Source organism: Rhamphochromis sp. 'chilingali', assembly GCF_963969265.1.
Source record: "Rhamphochromis sp. 'chilingali' genome assembly, chromosome: 2".
In the NCBI taxonomy this organism is placed as follows: Eukaryota; Metazoa; Chordata; class Actinopteri; order Cichliformes; family Cichlidae; genus Rhamphochromis; species Rhamphochromis sp. 'chilingali'.
The window spans coordinates 29,247,714-29,268,957 of record NC_137930.1 but is presented as its reverse complement, the minus strand read 5'-3'; the positions used below and the strand labels follow the sequence as shown (position 1 = coordinate 29,268,957).

Below are 21,244 nucleotides of genomic sequence, written 5' to 3'. Positions count from 1 at the left end.
TAATAATTTAAATCCCCCAAATCAATGTTTAGGTCTTCTTCATGCTTGTGCTAAGGAGAAAAAGCAGGTAAAATCACTACTATAGTTTAGATATTGTCAAACAACCACTTAATTGACATGTGGTGTTTTTTCCCTAGCCGCATGTTGGTCACCAATTTGTGGGGATTTGAACTGATTAGTATTTCTAGAAAACAAGTTGTTTTCAGGATTACATTATTAAACTCAAGTACTGTGTAGATGTTTCCTTTCCTGCAAATAAGTGAAAAAAACAATGAAATATTTTCAATTCAGTGTATATCTTGAGTAGTTCCACTGAAAAACTTCATAGCAGATACTACATCATGCATGTAGAACAGCTTTTCTACATCCTAGATTTGAAAGATCTTCTGTGACTTGTTTCAGTTGGGCTCATAATTTATTCATGATGCCTGGCTGATTAGAAATTATTATGTTAGCGCACTTTTTTTTCTGTATAAGGAAATGATGCAGATTTCTCCTGGTTTATTTTTCTCCACTCCCTTTTTGTGTAGGTGAGCAAAAAGGGATTCTAAGTATTCCATCCATGCCTCCACCCCTGCCATGTTGTAAACAGAGGTGCTGTTGATGTTGCACTCATCAGTGCCTGCTACTCCATGGAAGATTAGAGGGAAACCCTGGGACCTCGAAAGAGAAAGAATTGCATAGTCCACGTGCGTGTCTCTAGATTACCGTCTTGAGAAATAGTTTACATTTACATTTCCTTATCAAAAGCTTTTCTTTTGTTAAGTTCTCTCCATCATAAAAGATTGCATTAGAAATGCAGGATTGGACCTAACATTGATTGGAGAGGAAAATTAAAGGAGGCCGGGAGGAGGAGCTGGTCATCTGGTTGGGGTCTGAGCTGGTGGGCTGCTCTGCTGCTGCGGTGGCCAGGACGGTCTGCTTGTCTCCACCACAGAGTGAAGGGAACCATCTCCTGGGTATGGGGGCTGATTGCCTCTCTGGACGTATTGGTGCCTGGACCTGGGAGTATAGAGTGTGTATGGGAAGTGAGTATGTGTACGGCGTCTATTTCTTTGTCTCCATGTTGGGTGTGCGTGCGCGAGGGAGGGAATGCATGCTTGTGTCTCTGTGTGTCTCTTCTTCAAACCTGGTCCAAGAGTGTGTGCATGATAACATTTCTATAAAAGTCTTTGATGGTGTAAATGTTCTTTAGAAGGTCAGAAGGTAGGAAATTGAAACAGACTACTGTGTCAGAGTTCTTCAGAGTGGCATGACTGTCAGTATCAGTAGGGCAAGTTCATGTCCACATATATAAAAATACCATCACATACTCATTCATGGAGCTATGAAAACAAACTTGGTATGTAAAAAATTTGTGAATCTGTCACAGTGACTATTTACATAAACGTGAGTTAAGATAGTGGTTTAAAATAACTACCCAAATAAATGTAAGCACAGCTGCCGAGTGGCGAGACTTCCTAAACAGATCATTTTCCTGTATTCAAATCAGTTGATTTTGATTTAATTCAACTTTATTGTCATTACACATGTATAAATACAGGGTAATGAAATACCCTGTATGCATCTAATCAGAAGTACAAAGAGCAGAAAGCGCAATAAGAGAAGATTATATACAGATGGTGGGAATAGTTATGTACATATTATGTACAAATAAGTGAAGCATACAGATGTTTATATTTTTCAATACAGATGTGCTACAGATGTACTACGGACAAATGTAGAGGTGTACTGATGTATTCATATGTAGAGATATACAGATGAACTGTATGGCATAGAGATGTTCTATATTGCTATCCAGATGAGCAGATATACATATGTGCTATGAACAAATATACAGATGTGCTACATATATACAGATGTACCGATGTGTGGTAAACAGATCTACAGAGTGCTATGAATATATCTACAGTAGTGGCAGAGTAGCACTCTGAACATACTATAATAGTAAATAGTGTAAGTTTGTACTAGAACAGAGACTATGTTATGTCAGTGTCCTAAACTATAGCAGTACCCAATGTGAGCATACAGTGAATGTTGAGAATGAATGACAGTCACAATCATGGTAATTGGGAGGGATAAGGGGGAGGAGGAGTGTAGCAGGTTAAGTGAGTGTGGATAGAAAGGTTCAGCTTGGGACTGAGTTCAGTAGGATGACAGCTGTGGGGAAAAAGCTGTTCCTAAACCTGCTGGTTTTAGTCTGAAGGGTCTTGTAGCACCTTCTGGAGGGGAGGAGCTGGAAGAGTTTATTGGCAGGATGAGAGGAGTCCCTGAGAACGATGCTTGCCCGGTGTAGAAGTCTCTTCTTGTGGACATAATCAATGGCAGAAAGTGGAGTCCCTGTGATGCGTTGCGCGTTTTTCACAACCTTGCGGTCAGCAACAGAGCAATTCCCATACCAGACTGTGACACAGTTGGTCAGGATGCTCTCTATCGCACAGCGGTAGAAGTTACCGAGTATGTCAGCAGACAGGTGGTTCTTCTTCAGTGTTCTCAAGAAAGAGAGGTGCAGGGCCTTCTTGACCAGCGTGGAGATGTTGGTTGAGGACAGATTTTCAGAGATGTGGGTCCGCAGGAACTAGCTGGAAACCCGGTCAACAGCAGTGCCATTTATGTAGATGGGGACATGGGTGTATCTCTTATCCTTCCTGAAGTCCACAATGAGCTCCATTGTTTTGCTGGTATTCAGGATCAGGTTATTGTCAGCACACCATACAGGTAGGTGCTTTACCTCTTCCCTGTAGTCAGACTCATCGTTGTCACTGATGAGACAAATCACCGTGGTGTCATCCACAAACTTGATGATGGAGTTGGATCCATACATAGGCCTGCAGTCATAGGTGAAGAGGGAGTAGAGGAAGGGGCTCAGCACACAGCCCTGTAGAGTGCCAGTGTTGAGTGTGATGGTGGTAGAGCAGTTATGGCCTGACCTAACATGGTGGGGTCAGTTGGTCAGAAAGTCCATAATCCAGTTACAGATAGAGTTGCTGATTCCAAGATCCACAAGTTTAGTGACCAGCTTAGACAGAATAACTGTATTGAATGCTGAGCTGAATTCAACAAACAGCATTCTTGCATAAGCATTCTTGTTGTCCAGGTGTGAGAGTACACAGTGAAGCGCTGTGCATACAGCATCCTCTGTACGCCTATTGCTTCGATAGGCAAATTGGTGAGTATCCAGTGTGGGGGGGGCAAGCATGTTTTGCGTTGTGCCAGGACCAGTCGCTCAAAGCACTTCATAACTATGGGCGTGAGGCTACAGGGCGATAGTCGTTCAGGCACATTGGTGATGAGTGTTTCGGCACTGTCACAATAGAGGTGGTCTTGGAGCACATTGGTACTACTGTCTCGGCAAGCGACAAGTTAAAGATGTTGGTAAAGACCCCTACAAGTTACTCAGCACATGTTCGAAGCACACATCAAGGAATGCCGTCAGGGCCAGCAGCCTTGCGAACATTGATGCTGCTCAATGCGTTATGGACATCTATGGTGGTAAGAGTGATGGTATGGCAGTCATCAGAGGGTAGGGTTTTGGAAGACTTTTTCTTGTTGTCAAAACCAGCGTAGGAGTTATTTAGCTCATTGAGGGAGGACACATTCATGGCTGTCTGTGTGGAATTGCTGGGCTTATAGTCAGAGATGGCCTAAATGCCCAGCCACATGTGTCGTGGGTCAGAGTTGACAACGTTCTTTTAAAGCTGGTGCCCCGCCTTTGTTTGCACTTCTTCGAGCACTTCCTGTCAGCCGAGTAGCCTGCAAAGCGTTCGGTGTTCTTCTTATTTCATGGATGAGTCGAAGGTTACTGATAAAACAATTGAAATTATGTAATCCTGTATCCAAAAGCTCTCGTCAGGTGTCAGATGTAAAAGCGAGGATGTTCTGAACGAACAGACCCGAAATGAGCAGGAATAACACTGCTAACTTGCAAAATCTGAAGAGACGCAGGGCCTCACGTGGTGTACGCGCCGCCATCATCATAATCTCACAGTTTTATTGCTATAAGTATGACTTACTCTTGTTTTTGTGCAGAGTGGCAGATCTTTTTTCTGCTGAGCCCAATGTTGTTGAAAAAGAAAGGCAAGATATTAAAGCTTGTTTGAAATTAGATCCCACTGCCAAACATATCAGTTACTTCAGTTACAAAGCTGTGATCACACTGAATTTACTGTCTATAGCCACTGTCGCTCCTGCCAAACTCACCAATAAAACAGACTGCAGATACACAATAATGCCTACAGGGCACAAAATGACACTTGTCCTTAATAAGTGTGTCACTTACAATGAAACATAAGAGAACAGAAAAAACAAAACAAGAACTAATCCACACTTGGACACTGACAACACAAAATCTAGCGAAGATCAGAAAATAATTAAATGCACTAAGTATAAATGAAAAGTAAAATGAGATTTTAAGTCTTATGCTATAGTTTTTATGCACACTTTACAATCTTTTTCTATCCAAATAATATTTAAAACTGTCAGCTACCGTTACAGCTGCTGTCTCATCTTTGTTTGTGTCAATGTGTCATGTATTTTTGAGTCTCACATGCTGCCTCTTGTTTACTGGAGCCAATGAAAATGTGGGTCATTGCCTCGGTGTCTGGGTCCCAGGACAAAGGTTAAAACAAAGTGGGACACCTGGTCACCGTCTGCACACATTTGACAGGTTTGAATTTTGCACAGCAGGATGATGCATCGCAGTGCTACAGGCACAGGTGTAAATAATTAACTGGATGACATTTGAATGACAGTCATTTAGCTGCTTAGATTCAGTGGCCTGTTATGTATGCTGGCTCATGGTCACCACTAGTCTTCCTTAATGAAACATTTGTAGCACCTGGGCCTGTGTCTGGGGCTTTCATTTTATATCAGAATGTGCTCAGCTGTTTGTGGATTAACTATAATTCTTGACTCATTTGGTCTTTTAGTAGCTCAGTGGTAGCATCCCTGAAAAATATAAACATGCTCAAACTAAACCAAAAGGGTTGTGTTTTAAAATGTCCCACAGTACATCAAACTTGCTATTGTCAGATGAAGAGTTCTCACAGCCTTCATTCATACTGTTTGTGGTTAATAGTAAACATCCAAGTCAACAGCCACTTTGGACAAAATAACAAGATGAGCAACTGGATAAAGTCTTACAAGTAAAGGGTTCGTAAGAAGATGGGGTTCCTACAGCGGGGAACCATCTGAGTCTTCTGTCTTTCTAAGGGATCAGAATCTGGAAACAAGCCAACCTGAGGAGAAGAGGAAAAAAAAAAAAAACAGTACTAACTACTGTCTTAGAGTTTCCACAATGGCTTTTTTCATCATTCTCTTCTGTAGCACATACCTTAACATAAGAGTCACATGGCTCCTGGTGTCACGGCGGGGTGCGCCGAGGTGTGATGAAACAGGACCCAAAAGCAGATGAGGACGATGAGTTGTAAGTTTGAACAGAAAAGTGATCCTTTAATGATAACGGCAAGGGAAAACCAGGAAACCAAAGCAAACTGTCAAAACACTAAGAAACAAAACACTAAGAGGTACTAAGACCAAAAACTTTAACTATAACTGTGGTGGAAAATAACAGGCAAAGACTATGACTAATGTAGAACTGACAGACAAAAACCATGACTATGGGTGCGGGTGAGGAAAACTAACTAAGACTAAAGTCAAAATAAACAGACAACCCAACAATGGCATGCAGAAAACAAAGGGCTTAAATACATACATGAGGTGATCAGGGGAAGTGGAGACACATGGGGGAACAGCTGACTGACATAAACCTAATGACAGGACCAGGAGAGGAAAGCTAAATACAATGAACAAAGAACACATGACACTGTCAGAATAAAACAGGAAACACTAAAACTAGACATGACAACACAAACTTAACAAACCTAATGCGTGATGAATAATACAAGAACCCAAAACATAGAAAACCAGAGGAACAATAAACAATAACTGCCCAAACTAAAGACAGATAGGAAATGACACAAAAACTAATCACATAACAAAATGAGACAAATACAAACATGAACTCAGAGCGCTGGGTCAGAGACCCAGCCTGTGACACCTGGCTCTCATTCAGCACGTCTCTCGCCTCCAAAACTGTGAATAAGTACAAATACCACATAATACATTTTAATGACTTTCTGGTCACATTAATAAAGAACATCAATGCTCTGTTCATGTTCCAAATGTACAAAAAAAAAGGTTTGTTCACATTTAGCACGTGTGTGCGTGTGCTTCTGCACCACAGGGTAGAAAATATAAAAGCATATGTACCAGGCAAGCTCTTTTTGTCACGGTCCTGGGTCTCCTGACCCAGCGTTTTTAGTTCTTTGTGGTTTTTGTATTCTTGTACTTAGGTGTGTGATTTATTCTGTGGTTTCTAGTTTCGATCCCTTGCCCTTCATGTTTCTCTGTGTCCCCTCTGTTCTGTGTAAGTCTGTGTCTGCATGTTTGAGTTCCCCTCTGTGTCCCCTCTGTTCTTAGAGTCCTCTGCCTTATGGTTTATGTCTCTGTGTTTCTTAGTTGCTGTCTCCACTGTGTCAAGTTCGCGTCTCTGTGTGATCCTTCCTGTTTTACTTTGAAGGTCCGTGTCTTATGTGAATGTGTCCTGCTTTGCTTGTCTCGTCAGTCCTGATTTCTCCCAGCTGTGCCCTCCTTCTGTGTCTCATTCCCCTCGTTACTTCCCAGTGTATTTAAACCCTGTGTTTCTCTGAGTCAGTGTCGTGTCGTCCCTCATGCTGCGTGTGATGCTCCCCTTGTCTTCTGGTATGTGTTACAATTAGCGCTTCCCAGTTTTGTATCTCTGTTATCATTTGTCACCTGTCAGCAATAAAGCTGCATTTTGAGTTCAGTTCTGTTTTCCCGTGAGTTTGCGTTTGGGTCCTATTTCCTGCCTGCCACACACCGATACATGACACTTTTTGTCTTTGTAACAAAGGGCTGCCATGTTTAGCTTGTCGGATTCTTATTAACTCACCCTCAAGTTTTTGCTTCTCATTGGAGCATGTGAAAAACGAATAACAGGCTGTCTGACGTGTGAAATAACAAGCTGTGAAAATGATTTGCAGGAAACCATAAAGTATTTCCAGTGGCTGAGAACTGAAAAAGGAAATCAGTATGCTTTCTAGAAACAGCTGTAATTCCTGTGAGTAAATCACACTTTAATGAACTGTTCTCAGACCTTACCATTTCCAGCAAAGGCATTTTATTGTCGTGGTACAACACTAAATCAGAATTCATTCTTGTGTGTTTGCCTGGCTAAAAAAAGTAGCTTCTCTGTGGCTCAAACTCAGGATTTACCTGCAGTCATCATATAATCTAAAAGTGTACCCTTTTTGCTAGTTATATTACTAGTCATATCAACTAATATATCATGGTGTGTGAAGAACAGGTTACAATTTCCAGCAAAGAAATGTTAAATGAGCAGCCATTGTGTTGTAAATGAATGGATATTTTGTTGATAAGAACAATGACTTGTACTTAAGTAAACATTATGAGTCAATGACTTAAAAATTTAAGACAGTACATTCTTCTATCCGTTTTCTAAACCTTGCACAGGTTCAGGTTGCAGAGGCAGCAGCTTGAGCAGAGAAGCCCAGACTTCCCTCATCCTGGTCACCTCTTCCAGCTCATCAAGGTCCTGGGTCTGCCCTAGGGCTTTCTCCTGGTAGGACATTCCCAGAATATATTCCCTGGGAGTCATCCAAGGGGCACAGTCAGATGCCCGAAACACCCCAACCAGCTCCTTTTAATGTTGAGGAGCAACATTAAAGCTCCCTCTCGAATGACCAAGCTCCTCACCCCAGAGATGGGGTTCCTCACTCGATCTCTAAAGGAGAGCCCAGCAAGAAATCGTATTTCTGCTGCTTGTATCCACAACCTTATTCTTTCGGTCACTACCCACAGCTTGTGACCATGGGTAAGGGTAGGAATGTAGACTGACGGTAAATTCCGCTCAACTCTCTCTTCATCACAACAGATCTCGAACCGCCACCTTATGAAGGTTGAGGTGTTTGTGCGCTCCAGTGATCCTGGGAACTAAGTTGTCAGGAGCAATCTGCCCCTGGTAGGGTCACCCGTGCAGATCCTGGGTGAGGGGCCAGACAAAGTGATTCAGGCAACCTCTATGCAGCATAATAAATTACAGGTCCAGCGTACCACGCCTGGGGCATGGTTAATTGGGTCCTACTCTGAAGTCAGGCTGGGTAGTACAGTTGGTGGCTGAACCTTAACCCATGGGGTCCATATTGTTCAGTGGTCTGTGGATCAGGTACCAGTCAGAGCTGGCGGTCCTGGTGCTCCGATCTAAAACTGCTTAAGTAATATAATAATAATAATAATAATAAGACAAATCTATAAAACACTAAATATATTTAGTATAAATCTAAAGTGGCCTGCATCTGGGTGCATGTAGTAACATTTTTTTGATGACCTTCAACTCTTCTTAAGCAACACTTTATTTGTGCAGTGCAAAACCAAAAGATCATATCAAGTCTCAATCCTATACTGCATGACCAAATATAGATGACATAGAGACATAACAGGGATGCAAAATATGTCTGGAAGGCTGCTTGGGTTTGGTTGGTATGACTCCAAAATAAACAACTTCCCCAAATGGCTGCTCTCCTTAAGGCAACACACAAAGAACACAAACTTCCAAAATAAATCAGGAAATGTGAAAACTAAACAGGGAAAATGCAGACACATCGAGGACCTACATAGGAATGAGTTGATACAAGAGGGTAGAATTAAAGTCTAAACATAACAGAGTTATACAGTTTTCTTCAGAGAATGAAGTCTCAATTCTCCAAATTTATGAATTTAATTATTATATTTCTGCCAAACTGAGATGGATCTAGTGGCTTTGCTTGGGATACAGAAGAAATTATTGAATTTTGTTGTGGCTACACGCTCCTTTAAAATTGTGAAATTATCGATTGGCTTCCACAGAGAATGCTCTTTCCAAGAGCCCATCTACTTATCGGAGGGAAAAAAAATATTAAAGTAGCATAGTAAGTCAGTGGATCCTGCTGCAGTCTCTTTTCATGTTGCTTCTAGATTTAAGAAAAAAAGCTTTTTGTTCTTATTAAATTCTTCATTCTGTTTGTGCTAATTTTGCTTGACAGTTCCACTCGTATATCTCTTAAACTGAGATTTTTCATTATTCATTTGACAATTCTGGAAAGCCATGACTGCCCCTCTTAAGCTGAAGTTCTGTTGATTTGCTACTCACATGTGACTCTCCAAGCTGGCAATTATAGCTTGATTTAAGTCCTCATCATCTGAATCTCCATAAAGAGACGCCACGACAGTTAAATATGAAGACAGATCTTCATCATTAACACTCATGGCAGGGTTAACATGCAGCCTTCCTCACAGATGGTACTTCCATCACTTCCTTGTTTTGCTCTTCGTCTTTTACCAGCACTCCTGTCAATACAGTTGGTTTCAGTGCCATCTTCTTCATCACTGCTACTGCCAGGGTCGTCACCTTTAACTTGACTGCTAAACCTTGTAGGAATAGTTTTTTAGCAGTATGTGAGAAGTTTTCAGTAATGTGACTTCAACACTATTCTTTTATAAACTAATTTCACTAAAACCTTCCTCGTTGTTGAGGTGATCATAGAGGAAAATGAAAAACCAAACATGATGCATGATAAAACAGAAAATGATGGGAAAGTGTTGAAATGTTTAAAAAAAAAAAAAAAAAACTTAAAACAGTGAAAAATATTCCAAGTGACAACACATAACATATATATATTAATATCTGAGACCACATATTTAAATACACTGAAGACAACACTCTGATAATGTGAACATTGCTTCCTCCTCCACACAGGTCTTTCTGCTGCACCTTCTAAGTGTGAGCACATCTATGAGAGTATAAATACGAGGGTTTAAGTATTGTAGAGTCAAATGTGAGGTCATCTTTCTGACAGCTAAACATTGGCCACAGTTAAAACAGTGTTGTGGGATTATGAGTGGGAAGCAAACAGCATCAGAAAACCTCCAAATCTAAATGAATACAGGATTAGATCTGCTTCATCATTGAACAGTGGAAACTATCGCTGTAAGGGCAGAATGAAAAGTTCACAGCATGAAACAGAGTGGAGTGATTCAGTCACACTGACAGTTTCTGACAGTAAGTCATGTTTGCTTTAAGCTGTTTGAACACTTTGTAAAATGTGTTTCTGTTCATATAGACTGAGATTATTATTCTTTGTATAAACTGAGCTCACTGTTCAGAGACTGTACTACATGTTCACTGAGAGAAAATCTTTGTTGAACAGATGAACCCCGTCCTGTCCTCACTGTGTCTCCATCATGGCTGAGTCCTGGAGCCTCAGTAACTCTGAACTGTGAGGTTGAACATCCGTCTGCAGGATGGAGCTTCTACTGGTATAAAGCTGTTCCTGATCTATCAGAGAAATCCTCCAGTTATGAGCTGCTACCTGATGGCAGTGGGACTGCACAGGACTCCTACATCATTCATGGACAGACACACACAGCAGGATACGTGTGCAGAGCTGGAAGAGGAGACCCAGAGTATCACACTGATCACAGTCGACCAAAGTTTGTCTGGTCTGCAGGTCAGTTTGTTTCTCTATCCTTTCAATGAGCTCATGTTAGCTCATCATTTTTATTCACCAGGATTTAGACCATTAAAATCTCATCTCCATGACAACCATTTATCTCTATATAAATAAACTCCCAAAAAGAAGAACTGAACTGAATGTTTTCCTTTCTCTCTGTGATCAAACCAAACTGAATTTATTTTCCTTTTCTTATTTTTCAGTTTTATTTAATGTGATAACATGAAAAAAAGACCTCTATGAGGTTTTAAATGTTTTCTCTTTGAATACTTTTACTTTGATATTTAAACTCATGTTTCTGTTTGTACTGATTATTTTTACTTAGTGCACAGACAGGATTTACACAGTTAAGACTCTTTGTTTGGTGCTCAGGTAGGTGTTCAGATAAAAAAGTCAAATATAGTGTTGAGACTAGTAGTTAAACATATGCCATTTTATGACCAGTAGTCAATGTAGTAAATTAGCTTAACAGCTGGAGGCCATATATTATCCTTTAGTTCTAATAGGTGTGCTATGTATGTAGTTTAGTCTCTATTATACTCTTGAATAAAAGAAACATAATCATTTGTAGTTCATTAGACAAAGTGTGCATTACTCTGTATCCTTGATCAGCTGTGAATGTCTGACACTGTCTTCTTGAAATGTTTTATTGCTGAATCATGTGAAGAAGGCTGTAAGAGGGAGACTAGGTGTCTGGGCAGAAGAGATAAAACCACATTCCTTACCCCCCTTCCTGCTTCACACAGAAAGACAGGTAGGCAAGGTCAGGAGCCAGGCTCGCTAAGAATTAGAAAAACATGTGAAGATGCAGCTTTTATGACAAAGAGGGGGGCTGTGACTAGCTATAAAAGTCTGTGAAAGTTGCTACCATTTTGAGACATGTGCCTGACCCTCTGGTAGCATCTCTCCCGTCCGGACGTTGTAATGCTCTGACTGTTGAATTGTATGGAAATAAATGATTGTTGATTGAGCATTTATACACCGAGTATTGTCCTTCCTTCAGCCCAAAGATTCAAAGAATTGGGAGATTTCAACAACTTGGTGCCGTGTGACCCGGATCTTTGGTGTGCTGAGGAGGTGCAGATTTGACCTTTGGTGAGATCGTGAGGCGAGGTGAACAGAGGACCGGTCCAAAAATAAAAAGGTAAGCACAGCCTGTTGTATTATAAATACCAAATGTGCATATTGGGCTTTCCAAATTAATCTGTTCACTGAGTTACACGTATTTTCACAGTAAATTTGTCGGTGTCTGGTTTTTGGCGCAAGATACTAACAACATAAGTTGAGGCTGAATTCCAGTGTGTTAAATAAACTGCTTCTACCGAGAAACTAATAAGACACTACGTTGAGCTAGTTGCAGTAAACTGCTTCTACCGAGAAACTAATAAGATACTACGTTGAGCTAGTTGCAGCCACTTTACCTTCCACATTTAATTTTGTCTAATACTGGCTTCTGTAGCAATAATACGTTAGAATTTCTTCTGAAGACGCGGCCATTAGTCCAGTACATTGAAGTCCAGGTTTGTTTATTTTGTTTATGGTGTCAGTGACGTCCTGGCTTTTGCCGGCTATGAAATAGAAGTTGATTTAAGGAAAAGCAGATGCTGGCTCACGGTGCAGTTGAACGCTGGCAACGCGAGAGCGAAACACGTCCGTAGGTTTGGTTTATGATACGGCCGTGTTCCGGTGGTGCGGCCGTGGAGTGCAGTAGTGGTTGGTGCTAATTTTAGTACATTGGATAGAGGTTTGACGGTGGTTTGTGGCGTCAGTCAAGTTTTAAGGGCTGCGGTCATAATACAAAGTAAAATTTTAAGTACATAGAGCAAAACCTGGTTTATGATGTCAGGTATAACTTCGGGGATGCAAGCATCACTTTTATGATGCGACTTTGCCCCGTTGTGGCGGTCATAAGCGCAGAGAAAGGGGTATTTTGGTCTATGGTGCAGTGTGCTTTAAGAAGATCTAATAGTTGAGCTCAGAGGTTTCTGTGCAAATTTCTGCTGATGAGAGGCGCTCTCTGTGTGTCTCACTGATGGTGTAACGCGCTGTGTGTGTAAGGCGCGCTCTGGCTATGTGTGAGGCGCGCGCTGAGTGTGTTTCTGTGTGTGAAGTCTGAACACAGTGACAGTGACGGTTGATGTGTTTGAATAGGAGGACATTAGAGCAAAGACACATTTTAGGATCAAAGGTTGATGCCTAGTGTACCTGTGGAAATAATTTTGCCCTAGGAGTGGCGACCCTCCTGTTCGTGGACGCGCGGCCAGGACCGGCGGCGTCCGGATGCCGAGGTGGTGACTTGGGGAGGTGAGGGCCCCCGCATAGCTACGGAATAACACTGGGACCGCAGCATAATCGCGGGTTCACATTTATTCCGGACTAGAACAAGACACATTTTGCGAACAAAGGTTGAGTCTAGATTAGTAAAGAAATAAAAAGGTTAAATTCCTCGTTTCAGTGGTTGAAATTGTTGTGTGCCTGTCCCCTGACGAGTGTGAAATTAAAATAAAGAGGGAATTTGGAGCCACATAGAGATAGACGGGCATAATTGGGTGTATTACTCTGTGGTGTAATAAAAATAAAAAATAAAAAAGAGAAATACTAAGAGGTGTGCAGTGGAGAATTATTGAGGAGTAGAGAGAAGAATGTGTTGGGAGACTGGCGTGCAGTTTACGCTGTCAAGGTAGGCGTGTTGCCTGCTTATCTGTTTAACATGTGATGAAAATGAAATTAAATAAATCTCTTAGTGTGTTAATACAGGAAGCTGCGGACCTGGACCAACTGCCCCCACAAGCACAGCGGCCGAAGCAAAATTATAAGTAATGGGAACCACACCCAGCACGAATCAGCAGCTGTGAAACAGACAGCAGCGAGGAGAGAATTAGAGGAGAAATGAAGGTTTTAAGAGCACATGAAATTGGGTTGAATTTTGGGGCCAACGGACTTGTGGAGGTTGGGAAGGCGTCCGGAGCATCACAACAAAAAGGTGAAACAAAAACACACAAGCAGAGAAATCTGAGAGAAAGGCTCCTTTTAAGGTAACGCCTAGTTTGAGAAAAAGATAAAATTAACCTGCTTGCCTACAAATGCACATACACGCAATGAAGAAACAGCTTACACTCATGAACACGTGAAGATTTTCCAGCAAGGCTAAAGCAGCGAAACTTAACATACATCTGTTGTTAAAGGATAAATACATTACTGACAAATAAACTCTCTGGGTTGCAGGACAACAATTTAACTTCAAAGAAAAAGACACTGGTCTGACCAACCAGTGAAGACACGACAAATTTAGGGGTTAAAGATTCAAATTGTGACATGTTTTCTGCTGATTGATTGATACAAGTGATTACTGAATGAAAGAAAATTTCCTTTTGGGCTTTTAAACATGATCTTAAGAATTTTAACAGGTGCATGTTGTCCTGTCAACTTGGTGGGTTAGGAGTTGATTATATCGGGAGAGAAAAAACAAAAAAAGGGGGAGAGAAGGCTGACACAGGGCCTGGCCCCGTTGTCTCCCCTCTGAATAACACAGCCAACACAACATCATTTTCCTGTTCGTTTGTTTTTGTTTTTTGTTTGTTTTTTGTTTTGTTTTGTTTTTGTTTTGTTTTTTCTATACATATTTAATTACAGGCTGCTTTGCCGGCCCTGAAAGCCGAGGCTGACTGGACTCCTGCTCTCCCCCATACGTGACACTGACCAAATGCTGCAACAGCTGGACCCACAACAACGACCTGAGAATGTCAACAGAGCTGCAGGAATGTGATCTCATGCAGCAGAGACGGAGAGCACTAAACCTAAGGCCCGTTTCACTACACGGGGGAAAATTCCCAGACTGCGTCAGCTGACAGAGCTGTAAAGAGACACCCGCCAAGCCCGAAGGAAAAGTAAGGCCGAGCAAAAGAATGCTGACCTTGATAACTCTGCATTTACACTGTGCAGGACAGTGATGGACCAACACGGATGATCGGGCGGCAAAAAGGGCGTGACCGAGACAGGAGGAGTAACTGAGGTCAGAAGGCACCTCAGAATGGACAAAAACACAGAAGAAGATGCAGGTTTCACCTGCGGTGAGCATGGACACTGGAGAAAGGACTGCCCCAATTGGGGTCAGAACCAGGACGGACAGAACTTTGGGCAGCAGCAGCAGCAATGGTCGCAAACGAATTTTATGACCAGTAGTCAATGTAGTAAATTAGCTTAACAGCTGGAGGCCATATATTATCCTTTAGTTCTAATAGGTGTGCTATGTATGTAGTTTAGTCTCTATTATACTCTTGAATAAAAGAAACATAATCATTTGTAGTTCATTAGACAAAGTGTGCATTACTCTGTATCCTTGATCAGCTGTGAATGTCTGACACTGTCTTCTTGAAATGTTTTATTGCTGAATCATGTGAAGAAGGCTGTAAGAGGGAGACTAGGTGTCTGGGCAGAAGAGATAAAACCACATTCCTTACCCCCCTTCCTGCTTCACACAGAAAGACAGGGAGGCAAGGTCAGGAGCCAGGCTCGCTAAGAATTAGAAAAACATGTGAAGATGCAGCTTTTATGACAAAGAGGGGGGCTGTGACTAGCTATAAAAGTCTGTGAAAGTTGCTACCATTTTGAGACATGTGCCTGACCCTCTGGTAGCATCTCTCCCGTCCGGACGTTGTAATGCTCTGACTGTTGAATTGTCTGGAAATAAATGATTGTTGATTGAGCATTTATACACCGAGTATTGTCCTTCCTTCAGCCCAAAGATTCAAAGAATTGGGAGATTTCAACAATAGTTAATAAAGAAACAAAGATGTCAGCAGGCAGGTTAACAGCTCTGACAAATACAAGACAAACACTGACTACAGATGGACGCTAGAAGAAGACGTCACAAATAACAGCTGCTGTTATTGTTCATTTAAAATATACTTCAAAGGTTTTTAGTTTTGGTCCTGCTGCTGCAAAATATCTCACTGTAGAAGGAATCTGTGAAACAGACAATATCACAGAATTATGGCAGAAACATTACAGCAAATGACTGAAGTGTGTTCAGAGTGATCTGTATCAGGTGGATGATGCTGAGAGTGATGACTCAAAGCTCATGATGTCACATGACCTGTACCAAGCTCTACATGAGCTGCCAGCAGATAAAGCATGTGGGTTAGATCATCTTAAATATGTCAGTATTCGGCTCCTTTGTTTTCCACTGATTTGACTGTCTGTGTGATTCAGGGCTTGTTGTCAGACTCAGTGTTGTCTCACCAAACAAACACTTTATCATATTGAACTATTAAATTTGATTTTCAAAACAAAAGCTTCAAACAAACAAATATTTTCACTGTGATATTTTGATCCTAACATCTGTGAGCTTTGTCTCTTCACTGCATGTTGTTTCCAGATGTTCATTCAGCAGCGTCTCTCACAGTGAGTCCTGACAGAGTGCAACACTTCACCTCTGACTCTGTCTCCCTGACCTGTGAGGGAAACTTCCCTGAGTGGAGAGTGATGACTGTTCCACAGAGTGATCCTTTATATTATTATAACTGTGAGAGAATGACTGGATCCACATGTAACATCCACACATCAAAGTCAGATACTGGAGTGTACTGGTGTGAGTCTGGATCAGGAGAGTTCAGCAGTGCAGTCAACATCACTGTACAGAGTATGTTATTATATATTTACTTCTTGGATCTGAATGATTTAGACGTCACATGAACATTTGTCTCAGCTTTGCTCTATGTGAAGTAATTCTATGTGGCAAAGCAAAAAAAAAATTCAGACAATTTTAGACAGAAAAGCATCAAAATATTCTAATTTGTTGGTCTAATTTCATTCTATTTTTTCATAATTACGTTTGTAAAAATTTGCAGACAGTAATTTTATATGTTCTGTGTCAGAATCAAACTCTACAAAGCTCAACATCTCTGTCATCAGATTAGATTAACTTTTATTGTCTCCATTCAGAAAAATTCAGGCAAACATGTGATGCAAAATAAGACAAACATACAAATGTTTACAATTTCACCTATAACCATTAAATTATGTCACTGTTAATAATTTGACTCCTGCAGGGAAGATGAAGGGAGCATCCCAACTATATTTCCAGTCCTCTTAATCAAATTTTGAATTTGGGATCTGAGTTTGACAGAAAGTTTGCCAAAACATGTAGTGATATCACGAATAGCAGATTCAACAATCTCCACATAAAATAGTAACATGATGCAATTATCCACTCCATGGACCCTCAGCCTTCTAACAAAAATTCAAGTGCTGACAACACGAAGTGTTGATGGTCCACATGATGAACCTACATCTAAGCACTGAAATGTTGTCACTTGTTCAAACGTCTCTCCAGTCATTAAAACCAGGCTCTCAGAAAATCTCTCTGAAGCCAGGTCTGCATGTAGATCATGAGACACGACTCACAGCTTTTTCTAAAAGTTTGCACCAGCTGGTCTGACTGAAACAATTGTGTGTGATTGTTTCACAGATGATAATGTTCCTATCCTGGTGAGTCCTGTTCATCCTGTGACTGAGGGAGCTTCTGTTAGTCTGAGCTGCAGTTTGAGAACACAACAAATACTTTCCAATGTGTTTTTCTATCACAATGACAAACTTATTCAAAATGATCCCCGAGGGGAGCTGAAGATCTCTGCAGTGTCAAAGTCTGATGAAGGTTTCTACAAGTGTCAGTACTCAGGAAGAGAGTCAGCACAGAGCTGGATGTCAGTTAAAGGTGAGCAGGATCAACACGTGATGGATTTTTATAAATGATTTTCATGCTTGAGAAGAAACATTAGATTGTCTGTTTAATGCTTGAAGTCACCTGGATCTATTTTGTGAGAACTGAAATATGGAGTATAATAATAAGTATTATACTTTATTATTACTTAATTATTATTAGTCATTTCAGCAGCTGTGTCAGGAGCTGACAGCTCTTCATCTCCTGTGTGGTTGATGGTTGGACTGGTTTGTGGAGTCTCTCTCATTATTATTCTCCTGCTCTTGTTGTATTGCTGCAGACAGTCCAAGTGTAAGAGCCTCTTCTTTTCATGCTGTATTAGAGAGTTTATTTACTACATACACTTTAAGTATTCACACATATACATGTATTCTGATCTCATGACACAAAATATCAGTGGAACAATTTATACATGACAAACATGTGTAATAACATTTGTCTCTTTCACAGATTCCTGCTTCACCAGGTTGGTAAAATACTTTTTATTATAATTTTAAACAAACATCAGTTACTTAAGTTTATTGTGTTTATTTCCTGTTTTAGGTCAATCCAGTCTGAGAGTCACAGTCCGGGCTCCTCCACAAATCATGGAGTCAACCAGAATGAAACTCATGAGTACGACTCTCTTCAACATGGTCAGTATTTAAACCATTTAAATAATCTAATTTAAATATTATCATTATTAATATTGACTTTTCATTCAGTCTTCATTAACTCAAACAGTTTCAAACAGGTTCAGTTTGTGTTCAGCAGTTTTTCAAAGGATCTTTATCAAAATCCAGTTAGACAAAAATCCAAACAGCCAAATGCCACATGAACATAAAATCAGAAACAAACAGGAGTTTACAACCTGAGTGTATCTTTACTGAAAGAATCCACAGAGATGTTGTTTCCAACACGTTCTCACTCCCCAAGCGTAATATTTCATGCTAGGTGACAAATCATCAACATTTTACGCTTTTGGGTACCCAACACGTTCCTAAATGACAACATTGGAAAAATAAGAAAACATGAGAACTGTTTGGACGCAATCTACACATGTTTGTTCATTTTCTTAAAATTGCTTTGGAAAACACTATTTCACTTTATTAAAGTGCTGGTTAACGTTAGGGATAAGGTTAGGTTTAGGGCTGGAATACATGGCTGGAACGTCTATTACCGCGGGACCGTCATTGCACAGGAATTCATCCATAACCCGGCGCCTACCATAAGAACGTGGATATGGCAAGCCATCGCGATATTTGGCCAGGGTGGCTTGCCATACATGGAAGGTCACCTTTCACAATCCTCAGGAACGCTGCGTGACAAAACATTGGTATGCTACGCCCCGGGAGTGAGAACAGCTGTTGTTTAATATCATAACAACACAAACAATAACAACATTATGGGTTAATGGTTTGAAAATATCTCATAGTTCTGGTTTTGACTTAAAGAGGAATATTTAATCTCTTTTAGGTTTTTATTAAAATGATTAATGTGACCCAGGCTCGTCTTTTTTTTAGGTACCAATACCCTCTTTGAATATGTTATGCACGTGGAAGACAACAGAAATGGTGCAGTATATGTGCAGAAAAGCACAGAGCAGTCAGAGATGAAACTTGCTTTTGATTTAATGAAACTAATTCCATATGACATGTTTACATTCCTGTAACTAAAATATGAACATTTCAGGATCAGATCAACATCAAGATGTCACATACTCTCTTATTGACCTTAAAAACCTTCAAAAGAACAGTAAGTAAATAAAACACATGCAGTTTAAAAATAATAAATATAAATGTAATGTAAAAATACAATAAATAAAAAATGTTAAAAAATTAACAGTTAATTTCTTTCATATGTTGAATACTCTGATCATCTTCACAGGGAAGCATCATGAACCAGAGCAGAGTGCTGTTTACTCTGAGGTAAAGACAGGAGCTGCAGGTACAGACACAACAGTCACATTCAGTGTTTGTACTGAAATGTGTCATTTCATTATGTTGCAGCTAATTATAGGTCAACATGGAGTTTAGTTATTCACTTATCAAGCTTACCTACTACACACTACCACTATACATCAGCAGAGTTAATCTGCAGTCATTTAGGTTTATGGTGGGTTAGTCATTAAGTCAGGTGTATTTGTTTAGCATGATACTGTGTTGTTGTGTTGTCATCATTCAAAGCACTTAAACACAGGGTGGGTGATGCAGAGTATAAATGAGTATATGAGTTCATTTTGTAGTTTGCTGCAGATGAGTAACATCAGCAACATTGGAAGAAAGAACTGTGGAGTTCACGGTCAAAAGTTTCAGTTGCTCAATCGCTGTGGACTTATGAACTGAAATTATCTTTTTTTTTTATGTCAACACTATATCTGAAATCAGCAATAGCACTGAGTAGATTAGTTACATTAGGATAACAGTCAGGTGATTGAATTACATGATTATTACTAGTTGATTAAGATTTTTGTTTTGCTAATTTCCTTAAATAAAATATCCTTTGTTCAAAAGTCTAAATTGTTAACTTTTTGTGTAACAGTAAAGGAAACCTTGTGAAGTATTACATCTCATCATTGGCTCTTACATGCTGCTCTTAGCACTTAAAGTAGTCTGTTCTGTACTTGGCAGCTAAAGTAATAATCTAGTGAAACTACAAAGAGCGAGAATCATTAAGGGGAGCGTAGCATTAATGCTGTTAATGGCTGCAGCTGACAAATCTGCAGTTTAAATCCACCTCTACGTCCAACAGCTCTGTGTCATATATCTGCTGATCAAATGTATCCTGAGCTCTGACTTCTCTGGTCTTAAAATCTTCTTTCCACTCACAGGAAAATCAAGTCCTGCAGCTGATGCAGCAGTTTATTCTGAAGTCACATTAGGAAGCTTTCCTGGTAATTATGCTGCCATGCAGGATGAGTTATTCTTCAAGTTATTAAATGGTGAACATCCTGAAACTTGGACATTTCTGTTCTTTGTGTGTTTGTCTTACAGGTCAGTGAGGAGAGCTGCAGCAGCAAAAAGGAGCATTTTATGAATCCACTGTTGCTCCTCTGCTGCTCAAATATCAGACGCGCTCACTTTTTAGTGTTTATGAAGATGATATTGAATAATAATATGATATAGACTTGTTACTTTCGCTTAGCATATGTGAAAATGCAAATGAGTAAGCAGTGAACTGTTTAAACCACGGTTGGTTTTACAAATACTGCTGCAAACATTGCTGAGTGTGTGTTTAAAATGCCATTTATGTTTATTAGAGGACTATAAATAAAGTTTTGAGTTGCCGTAGTGGATGTATAGTAATTGACTGAGTTTGGATGCAGATATATAAATATATTGAGTGCACTGTATATACTTAAGACTAACAAATCACTTTCAGTAGTAACTTTTCTCCAGCATTAGTTGCTGGTGTGTTTTATTTTTAATTTCTTGTGTGTGCGGTGAGAATTAATGGAGGTTTCAATTTTTTGTTTGTTTGTTTTTTACTTGCTCTTTTTGATTCCTCAACTCTGGTCACACTTTAGGTGTGTGAATGCGGTGACTAGAAGGTTTTGAATGATGAATAAAGGTGTGAGAGGTATTTCTTTGGTGATGTAAAGTAGGATGTTTTAAAGTTTGAAAGTGTTTTTAATTTAAGAGATGCATGAGTGATGTTATAAGAGTTTAGTTTATTTAAAAGGTGTGTGTGAGAGGATTATGAAATCATTGTGTGAATGATGCTACATTTTAGATCAAAAGTTAGTAGAATTACAGAGGGTTTGTAGATTGTAAATACAAAATAAGTTTGATTAGCCTGGAGAAACAGCAGAGCAGCTGCGTGCGGTGTGTGTGTAACAGGAAATGGTGTGGGTGACAGGAAGTTTGCATGCCCATATAAGGTGACGAGTGAGCACCCAGAGAGAGAATCAGATGAGCTAAACTCTAGGCAGATTAAGTATGGAGGTTTTGAAAAA

At 40.2% G+C, this 21,244-nt stretch overlaps 1 protein-coding gene across 3 annotated transcripts; it reads left to right on the top strand.

Annotated features, from left to right (window-relative positions):
* The first annotated feature begins 953 nt into the window (after positions 1–953).
* Positions 954–20,723, top strand: LOC308387306 (low affinity immunoglobulin gamma Fc region receptor III-like). 3 transcript variants are annotated; one of them, XM_080867251.1, is made up of 10 exons: positions 954–1,028; positions 15,967–16,230; positions 17,059–17,304; positions 17,761–17,776; positions 17,854–17,945; positions 18,813–18,863; positions 18,982–19,044; positions 19,177–19,236; positions 20,120–20,182; positions 20,283–20,723. In XM_080867251.1, exons 1-10 carry the CDS (start codon positions 962–964, stop codon positions 20,288–20,290), a joined length of 930 nt encoding a protein of 309 aa, XP_080723377.1. In that variant the 5' UTR covers positions 954–961; the 3' UTR covers positions 20,291–20,723. The 3 variants fall into 3 exon arrangements, 1 of the variants encoding a protein (XP_080723377.1); XR_013969922.1 differs by lacking the exons at positions 954–1,028; positions 15,967–16,230; positions 17,059–17,304; ... (5 more) ...; positions 20,120–20,182; positions 20,283–20,723 and adding exons at positions 11,353–11,733; positions 14,223–14,523; XR_013969923.1 differs by lacking the exons at positions 954–1,028; positions 15,967–16,230; positions 17,059–17,304; ... (5 more) ...; positions 20,120–20,182; positions 20,283–20,723 and adding exons at positions 11,353–13,269; positions 14,223–14,523.
* Positions 20,724–21,244: the final 521 nt, after the last annotated feature.

Bases quoted from the DNA above. Each gene is read 5' to 3' on its own strand.
- LOC308387306 (XM_080867251.1), top strand. From the start codon at position 962: ATGGGGGCTGATTGCCTCTCTGGACGTATTGGTGCCTGGACCTGGGAG. The intron at 1,029-15,966 runs GTGAGTATGTGT...TGTTGTTTCCAG, and splicing joins GTATAGAGTGTGTATGGGAA to ATGTTCATTCAGCAGCGTCT. The intron at 16,231-17,058 runs GTATGTTATTAT...ATTGTTTCACAG, and splicing joins AGTCAACATCACTGTACAGA to ATGATAATGTTCCTATCCTG.